General features: G+C 46.0%; 1 protein-coding gene across 1 annotated transcript; it reads left to right on the top strand.

Moving 5' to 3' along the window:
• Positions 1-9,105, top strand: retreg2 (reticulophagy regulator family member 2). The gene is made up of 9 exons (XM_061233827.1): positions 1-641; positions 912-1,015; positions 1,388-1,418; positions 1,749-1,878; positions 2,517-2,601; positions 3,010-3,138; positions 3,539-3,627; positions 5,129-5,264; positions 5,840-9,105. The coding sequence occupies exons 1-9, from the start codon at positions 391-393 to the stop codon at positions 6,526-6,528; spliced, it is 1,644 nt and encodes a 547-aa protein (XP_061089811.1). The 5' UTR covers positions 1-390; the 3' UTR covers positions 6,529-9,105.
• Positions 9,106-9,975: the final 870 nt, after the last annotated feature.

The following is a 9,975-nucleotide window of genomic DNA, read 5'->3' as shown; positions in this document are numbered from 1 at the left end:
CTAGCCTTGCAGGCTAACTAGTGTACAAGAGACGTGGGAATGGTGCTGTTTTGTTAGCCTACACTGCTTAAATTACAGAAAGAAAATAGGCTTTCGTCCAAATACGTTACAGCGACAGAAGCAATACAAAATACGCCAGTAGTGAGAATATACTCTTTTTTATTGTTACCCAGTCATGAAATAGGTAGGTATCGAAATAGGTGAGCTAGTTAACATTAGCTCAGGTTGCTAAAGTGGTTAGCAGGAACTGTCAGCCTTTGAGGCGTAAACAGAAACCCGTGACAGGAAGAGCCTGTAATATCTGCTCTGTCTTGCTGCTGTTTGAGCTTCGATCGACCCTCCCAGCTGAACCCCGTGATCAACAAAATAGCACAACAGAGTGGAGGAAAAATGGCGAGCGGGGAGGAGGTTGGACACCGCTCTGTTTCCTCCTCTTCGGTGGGCTTGGAGTCGCTGTTCCCAGCCGAGGAAGGCGAAGAGGCTGGCGTGGAAGGGAGCCCGGAGCTAGTACAACTGCGGGAGCGACTTCAGGGTTGGCTGTCCCAATACGAGCCTGTAATGTTGTGGGTGCAGCGGCTGTTGGTATGGGAGAGGCCGCTGCACAGCATCTTCGTTGCTTTCACTCTGAACACCGTCTTCTGGTAAATTGTCAATATTTATAACCTGAATTGGAATGACAGGCTAATGAACAAAGCACAAAGCACTAGCTAATGTATTCGTTATTACACACAGGGCAACTATCTAGTAGATGATCGGTCAGGGAAAATACAGCATTAAAAGCTAACGTTAGCTAAGCCTCCTAGCGAGCTAGGTATTGGAAGAAATGGTAGCGTTAGCTAGCTTGTTAACTAGGATTAGCTCTACTGTGAAACGCGTTTCACTGTTTTGACATTTCATCGTTTTTATTCTAGGCTTCTCTCGTCCACGTCACTGCGACCTGTTTTTCTCCTGAGTATGGCTCTTCTTGGACTCGTGCTACTGGACAGGTGGAAGCATAAGTTGCCCAGTCTCTCAGGTGGGCGTGATACAGCACTGCCTGCACCAATACCATCTGCATCCAGTACACATTAGGGACTTAACGTTGGTTCGTTTTATTGCCTGTGGTCATATTAACAACAACTTAATGCTCGGTGAGTTGAAAATGTAAGAAGATGTAAGAAGGTCGCTTCCTTAATACTATCGGGGGAGGACTTTTCCGTAATGCTTTAAGTATCCTACACTTCGCCGTTTTACATAAACCTTCTCCAAAACCGAATGGATCAGAACAGAGCTCCAACAGCCATGTTCTTGGAAATGTTCTCCTATGCTTAAAAACACCTGAAACCTAATTATGAATATTTCTCTCTCTCCCTCTCTATTTCATTGTTCTTTGTGTCTGGAATCGCAGTCCAGTTCCCAGAGGCGTCCATGAATCGAAGGTAAAATTCCTGTAGAATTTCTCTGGAATGCATCTGGAGCTGTAAATGGAAGGATGCATATTAAAGTAGTGTTTTGGGCACCGCTTTTCGTAAATTATATAACAAGTATAGTGCCGAATTTGGGTAGACATGCTAATGGTGAACTGTTATGGAAATTATTATGAGAACTGTACAAAGATTAAATTGGGCAATGCCACTAAAAATGAATGCAAACTACATTTTCTCGTTTTTGGCCCAGCACTTGCTCTTATGAGTGAGAATTTGTGTTTGATTTGCCTTCTGTTTTGCATTAGATGACATTTTTTCTGTCTGTCTGTACGTGTAACCCAGGGAGAGTGTGACGGTACAACCCAGGCTCCTCAGTGTGCCTGAACTCAGCCATCACGTGGCGGAGAGTTACCTCACCTGCTGCCTGTACATCCAGGAGGCGTTGCAGTACAAGCGCCTAAACCACGGCAAGGTGAATCCAGAAAATGTGCTTTACTGTCCTACATTGCCTTCATTCTTTGAAGAGTAGGGTTGAATGTTCTAAATTTTACATTCTTAGTCAGTGTTCTAGAACGCCCATTGCTTTCAATTACCAGCAGTGATTGTTGCATCAGCATTAGAATGTTCAGTTCAGAACATTCTAATCACATATTTGTGATTAGAACATTCAGTTAAGAACATTCTAGTCACATATTTGTGATCTTGCACCTCAAAGGGTTATCGATGTTAACATAAGAGTTTTACCTTTGGCTGTAGACTAAAGAACCACATTTTTGCCCATTAATGTGAAATATGGAAGGCTCGCTAATGTGCATGGCTGGAGCCTACCTTGTTTTCATGTTTGTTTTTTAACGGAAGGAATTCAGAATATTTTGTAGCCGGACATGTTTTGCGTCAGGGCTACCCAACCCTGTTCCTGCAGTTTTCCTGTCCTGTAGGCTTCCATTTAAACTGTATTGTGGCACACCTGATTCCACTAATTAGCAGGTAAACAAGATAACTTGCTGTTGAATGAAGTGTGCTTTGTTAGGGTTGGAGTGAAAACCGACAGGGAGGTAGATCTCCAGGAACAGGGTTGGTCACTCATACTGTCCTCCTCGTCTCTCCTAGTTCTGTGTGTTGGTGTGTGCTGGTTGCCTGGTTCTGGCTGGTGTGGGGCATTACATACCTGGAGTCATGATTTCCTACATTATCTGTAAGTGCATATGCATGGTCATCTGTACCATTTCATAAATGTGTAGTTTGTGAAATTGGAATAAGTTAGACCTGAAAGTCTCTTTAGTCAGTCTTATTTATGATTTTACAGTGGAATACTGTACACAGGACTATGGAGGCTGAAGTATGGAATAGAGTTTAGAAAGGAGGTAATGCTAATGCACACTTTAGCAATGCTAACGCTCGCTTTATTATGTATTTACAAATGGATGTGTACAAGTGGATAATGGCAAAATATGTCATGCATATCAATACATAATCTTTGATAGGGTCTGATAAGGAAATTGGCAATGCTATAAGGAATACTGCCTCCAGTTGTAAGGTATTTTGGCTGGGTACACACCTGTAGTCAGAGCGCAGTGCGGTGTAAGCAGTCCTCTCCCCCCAGTGCTGAGCGTGCTGCTTTGGCCTCTGGTGGTGTACCATGAGCTCATCCAGAAGATGTACACGGGGCTGGAGCCCATCCTGATGAAGCTGGACTACAGCATGAAGGGAGACACTCAGCCCCACAAGAAGAGTGAGTGCAGCTCTCTCCAGCTCTGCTCTGGAGCCAGGGCTATGTTACAGTGCATGCAACCTGAGCAGTGTTGGAGTAATGCAGGGATTAGTTAGTGTATGCGTGCAACCTGTGCAGTGTAGGAGTAATGCAGGGATTAGTTACAGTATTAATGTTACATTGTATGCTTGCTTTGCAGTGTATGAGTAATGTAGGGATTGGCTACAGTATTAATCTTACAATGCATGCATCTCCTGGGTGTGTGTGTAGAGGTAAATTAAGAATAATATGTCTCCTGTGTGTGTGTGTGTGTATGGTTGTTTGTGTGTGTGTGTGTGTGTGTGTGTATGGTTGTTTGTGTGTGTGTGCGTGTGTGTGTGTGTGTATGGTTGTTTGTTTGTGTGTGTGCGTGTGCGTGCAGAGGTGAAGAAGGAGTCAGAGGACGGGGACGAGCCGCTGGTGGAGACGGAGAGTGAGAGTGAAGAGGAGCTGTCCTGCTTTGCTCCCACGGTCAGTGTGCCTCCCTCGTGGCTGCGGCTCACTGGGTTCAGATGGCGGCCCTGTACGCATGTTTTTGTGCTTGTGTGAGCGTGAGTCTGAGATGTGAGTCTGAGATGCGTCCCTGCTCCGTCATCAGCCCACAGTGACCTGGGGTCTGCAGCGGCCAGCCGCAGCTCGCTTCTCCCTGCCTGGGTCCGGTGGGCTCCAGTCAGCCAAGTGTACCTGAATTCTTCTAATATTAGCGTGCTCCAGGAACCCACCTTCTGATTACTTGCAGTCAGCGCTCAATTTGGCCAGGGTTACTTGATTTACCAAAAATAAAATTATGACGAACATGCCATTCAGCCTGTCAATGCTCGCCTTTTCCAACCACGAAGGTGTACCTACTGCTTAGTTTGCCTAAAAGCAAAATGGTATCCAGCACCTTTGAATGTTAGGATAGCATGCTCCAGCAACCCTCCTGCCAGTTACTTACTGTCGGCTCGATTGGCCAGGGTTATTTGAATTACTGTTACGTTGGCATGCCCCAGCTACCCACCTGCTCGTTGTGAGTTGTGGCCACTGAGCAATGCAGCTGGCCTTCGTTGGGTGCTAGCTCTCCTGTAGCACAGGGGCTTGTAGAGAACGAGCTCAGGCTTTATCATTCTAAGCCTGCACTGTGGCACAAGAGCACAGCCCAGGTTCTGTCTGAAGGGAAGAAAATGTAAGAAAAAAAAAAGGTGGGGAGCTAAATTCTTAGACAAAAAGTTATTTATTGGAAAATAAAACTCTATTTGATTAACATTCCATTGTGTGGCATGTGACAACACTCCGAATTCAATTCAGTTTTTGTTGTATAGCATTGTTCATGGAAGACTGCCACTAAGACACTTTACAGAGTAACAGAAGGGGGGGGCAAACACCTGGCCTGAACCCCCAATTAGCACTGGAGACACTCTCCCCAGTGGGAGAAAACCCCTCAAGCAGTGGTACAGGGGAAGACATCTTGCGAGGAACCGAACTACCGAGGGGGGGGCCCATCCTCCACTGGCTCACATATTTCGCAAAATGTCCGCTGGGGTTTCGGAGAGCAGAGTGTACCGAGTTGAACTGCAGTCACGTTACTGATTGATGTGACCCCTTCAGTGATACCCTTGGCATTCTTCAGAGACCACGAGACGTGTTGCCACGGTAGCAGAGGGCGTTGGGTCATTGAGCATACCACTGGGTTGTTGATGGTTGTGAGCAGACCTGGGTAAAATGCATCATTATTTTGGATTCATATAGTTTTCTGTGCTTGAATGATCTGGCCTGGTGCAATTGAGCCAACCGTGAGGACCGGAAGGTTTGGTTTGCGCTTTCTGAGAGTATTTCATTGCTTCCAACACACCAGACAAGCTCAGTAAAGCGGAGAAAAGGCATGTGAATCCAAAGCGAGACATATTTGACCCAGGTCTGGTTGTAAGACGGCGTGTTTCGGGGAGGGAGCCGTCGGTCGGCTGATGACGGCGTCTTGCTTCCCGCTGGGCAGGTGGATGTCAGGACCACAGCCCTGGCCATGGCTATCACAGACTCTGAGCTCTCCGACGAAGAGGCCTCCATCCTGGAGAGCGGAGGGTTCTCTGTGTCCAGGGCCACCACGCCACAGCTCACCGACCTCTCTGAAGGTACGGCAGGTTTCCCTCGACCCTTTCAGCCCCAACAGTGCTATATGGCACTCCAGCGTAACTACTGTAAAATCCCAACCACCTTATACCTTTTCAGCCAATCAAAATGGCTGCTATAGTATTGTTTTGAACCCTATAAATTTTCTCAGCTGAAGCCAAAATCCCTTGGGATTTGGGTGGCGCTGCTTCATATTGGGCTGGGCAGTAAAAGGGTTAAGAAGCAGCATAATGATTATGCCTCTGTTGCGCATGCATCTCCAAAAGTCCTAACCATATACTGTGACCATTTTATTAGGTGGACCTGTACACCAGCTTGTTAATGCTTCTTAGCTTCTTAATTTTTAACAAAACAAAAAACATTCCAAGAACCCTTCAAACCCTGCTCTTCAAAGGGTTAAAGAGATACAGTCTTATGTTCCAGTTCTATTTCCAATACCCCATCACTCCTTTCATTCTCAGTCAGAAGGACCTCACAGGTCACAGGACCTCAATCCCACCCTTCCACCCTTGTCTAATGGCCAGTTCTTCTCTGTGTGGGGCTAAAGGTTAAAGTTTATCTCCCTGTGATCCTGCAGACCTGGATGTGCTGAGCGTGCATAGTGAGCATGAGGAGACCTTCTCCAGTGACCTGCCCGAGTTCCCCTCTGTGGAGGAGTTCTCCATCGAGCAGAACCTGCTGGCCTTCCCCCTGCAGTCAGGCTCCCCAGACCAGGGGGCTGCGGGGGACCCCCTCCCAGGGCAGGAGGCCCAGAGCCCCGCCAGCCTCCTGATCCAGCACCTGGCCTCCCCCCTGCACTTCGTCAACACGCACTTCAACGGGCACGGCCGGCCGGCGGGGGGGACGGGGAGCGGGGCGGGGCCCGGGGGCCCGCGGGGGGGCGTGAGCCCCTCCCTGGAGGCCCTGAGCGAGGAGATGGTGAGTACGGCCATCTCCAGCGTGGTGCAGAGCACCCTGTCCGCCCTGCTGCGCTCCAGCGAGGCCAGCGAGGGCCCGGCCATCGCCGAGTTCATCCCGGACGAGACCCCTCCGGCCCCGGAGGCCGACCCCGAGGACCCCGCCGAGAGGGCCGACCCGCCCCAGGACACGCCCACCGACACGCCCACGCCCACGCCCGCGGAGGAGGAGGAGGACTTTGAGCTGCTGGACCAGAGTGAACTGGAGCTGATGGACAGGGAGCTCGGTCTATGCCCTGAGGCACAGGAGACTGACGCAGCCCCGCCCACACAGACAGCCCCTCCCACCCAGCACACCGAGGAGTCCTAGCTTCCTCACTGCGTGTAGTTTCATTTATTTATAGTAATATATCTACACACACATATATGTAATATATATACACACACACACACACACACACACACACATACAGGCATGGCTCTACTCTTTCTCCTGCCCTAGGCAAGATTGTATACTATGGTTGGGGATGGAGGTGGGTATGGGTGGGTGCTGGAACCATTTGCCCCCCTCAAACAGATGGCGGCTTAGGCTATCACCTATGCCTACAACCAGTCCTACACACACACACACACACACACACACACACACACACACACACACACACACACACGCATACACGCACATACACACCAACAATTTACCAACATACTCACTTGACGTGTTTTTTTTTGTTTTTTTTTGACAAGTTTTAAGTTGACTACTACATGTTTTTTGTGGTGGGGGTGGGGAAAGAAAGTAAGGCCATTGATGTAATAGCCACATTTTCACAGTTGACTTTGAACTCGAGACTTGATGACGGCTTATGTTGGACGAGATCTAATCGTACATGTACAGTTGAAGGGTTTCAGTCCTATCCGAACTAGGTCATAGTTTGGGGCGTACCAAAGTAGGATAATTACTGATGCTCAAATGAAGACGGCCATTTTGTTATGACAACAACACTGATGGTATTATATATTTTTTAACATGCCTTTAGTTTGACATTTTTGACACAAATTTAAATTAATATTCAAGTTTCTATGTATAAAATAGTTCAGTATTTATCATATAGCCTGTTGAGCGTGTATATAGTGTACAGTTGCAGAGTTTTTGGGGTGCTAAGCTGACTAGATTTTGAGTAGTAGAAGTGTAGGAAGACAGACTCCTGTTTTGAGACGCCCCACATCTCTGGGGACGTTCAGCCTGGTCCACTGAAACCAATTGCTTAACCGGTGGGATCATGAGTTAGCTGACTGACTTTTAAAGGTAGGAATGGCACTACTTGTGAATGCCCTGGATGTTTTGGGATTAATGTAATGGGCTCGTGAAAACTGACAGAAATCAGCAGGTCCCAAATTTGCACGTTTGACATTTTATGCATACTTCGGATTTTCCCTTATCAGATGGCACACAACGGACTTTCTCATTGCATTTATGCATACTGGTCCTCTGGGGAAAAGCCAATGGGTTCTGTTAAACTGAAACCAAGAGCGGTTCTGTTATGACTGTCTCATGTATACAGAATAACCTGATATGGGTAAATATTTATGGATAAATATCTGACTCTAAGGTATTCCTAAGCTTAAAGCGCTATTGGCTATTTTCTGCGTATCTAGTCTGAAGATCAGTGTAGATTGTGTACAGAAATAAATTGTGATCGTTCAGCAGAGGAAATTGAAAAAAGTGAATCGGAAGCCAAACTGCCTCTTTTCCCTCTTCATCCTGTTTTTCTGTTACTGGAGTAAAAAATACAAATAAATAAGGGAACAATAAAATAGTTTGCAGTGGTTTCAACATGAAAAATGAAAGGTTATTCTTTCTTTTAAAAAAATAACTGATAAAGCAGTCAGTCTGCCGTCTGATGCTAATTCATTTCCCCTTTTGGTTGTGGTTGATGCCAACCTGTTTCAGGTGCATAAAGGGCCAGTTTAGCAGATGAAGTTCACGCCTAGTCCAAGACTAAATTATCTATACCAGAATTAGGCTTAATCTGTCTATGAAATCTGCCAATAATGTGAATAATTAGCACGAGTAATAATTGTAACATATTCCTCTGAGCCAGGGGTCGGGAGTGTACTGTATGCAGGAGAACCCTTTGCTAGTCCTCCCGGGTGTTTTAAGTGAAGCACCGGTGGTGCATGCGGGTGTGAAACGCTTTTTCACTGTCAGAGCTGTACTCTACTGCTGGGTGGCCTGACCAGGTGTTGGAACCACATTTTGGAATGGGTGATTCATTGGTTCAATGACTTGTGCGTAAAAAACATCTCTTACTTGTACAGTGCTATGCAGTTCTATACCTTCGGTAGTTTAACCAAGTCGTTGCTTTTACCCGGTCATCCAGGACGAGGTTTGGACTCCTGTTGTGATGTCTGTTTCTGGTTTCTAGACCATAGCTGCACATGTTCTCTGTAAAGTAGACCCATATGGTTAATGCACCCAGGTGCTTACTGTCCTGTTTGGCCTTCTGAAACGTCCCTCAAATGACAGCGCAGACCAGGCGTATACTGGAAAACAGCTTTATTAATCACACCGAACGAAGCGCACTGCGTCCTGAAATGTGCATGGTTAGCAACTATAATCATTTGGTTTGGAAAAAAAATAAAAAATGCTTGCTTACATCCTGTCTGCAACTCGAAGAAGCCATTTTAAACTATCTTAAAATGGTCATAGTTGCTATAATATCTTCCAAAAGTACTAACGTGGAATGAGGTGTCTCGGTCATATTGGTTTGTATTAATCTTAAAGAACGGATTTGGTTTTCCCTAACAATGTAATCTCATTAAGTATACAATGTGTCTAAAGGTTAGATTTAATAAGTTATTTAACGTCCTTTTGATACTTATGTATTGTAGAAATGTGCTTGTTTGCTTTTCTGCTTCTTAATATATAAAAAGCACTTGAACCAGATTTTCACTGAATGGAAAATGAGTATCTGTGATAAATATGTATTTTCTAATCTGTTTTGCCTGTCTGAGAATAATGAATATGCCTTCCTATCCATGAGGTTCTTCACATGAAATGCCCACTGGTTGCGTGGGTACAGATACAGTTAAAAGTGTAGTGTTAATTCAACTCTGAGTCTAATTAGGAGCATATGCACTCTATAGGAGTCGATCTAACACTGAACTGTGGGGGTAGACCTGGGTCAAATACAGTCGTTGTTTTGGATTCAAATACTGTTCTATGCTTTATTGAGCTTAATGTAAGCTGGTGTATTGGAACCTATGAAATGCTCTCAAAAGTGCAAACCCTTCTGGTCCTCTAGGTCGGCTCAATTGCACCAGGCAAGATCAATCGAGCACAGAAATGTATTTGAATCCAAAACAATTGCGTATTTGAGACAGACCTGGTGTGCTTCCACAGTGCCGTTCATAAGTATTTGGACACTTTTTTTTGTTGTTTTCCCTCCGTACTCAAGCAAACAAACTGTGGGGGTGGGCCATGGGTATGTATAAACATGCCATTTCTACACTGTTCCCCCAATATGGATGTAGAACTCCTCAAATATAGGCTAAACGTCTGCACTTTCATAGTCATAGTCATAGTCATTAAACTCATGTTCTGGAGTACAGAGTGGGGGGAAAAAAGTGCCACTGTCCACATACTCATGGTCTGTGAGCGTCTGTGCAGCTAGGGTGCTATTGGAGCCTCTCAGATTTCTGAGACGGCATCGCAACCACTCCTCCTGAAACGTGTTGTGGCCGCACCCGATTGTGGCTGCCCACTTTGGGAGTTCTAGTCCACCTAATTCTGCGCCGGCCCACCTGTACGAATACT

Source organism: Conger conger, chromosome 3, assembly GCF_963514075.1.
Source record: "Conger conger chromosome 3, fConCon1.1, whole genome shotgun sequence".
NCBI classification, from domain to species: Eukaryota; Metazoa; Chordata; class Actinopteri; order Anguilliformes; family Congridae; genus Conger; species Conger conger.
The sequence above is the reverse complement of the archived record's forward strand: the minus strand, read 5'-3'. Positions and strand labels throughout refer to the sequence as shown.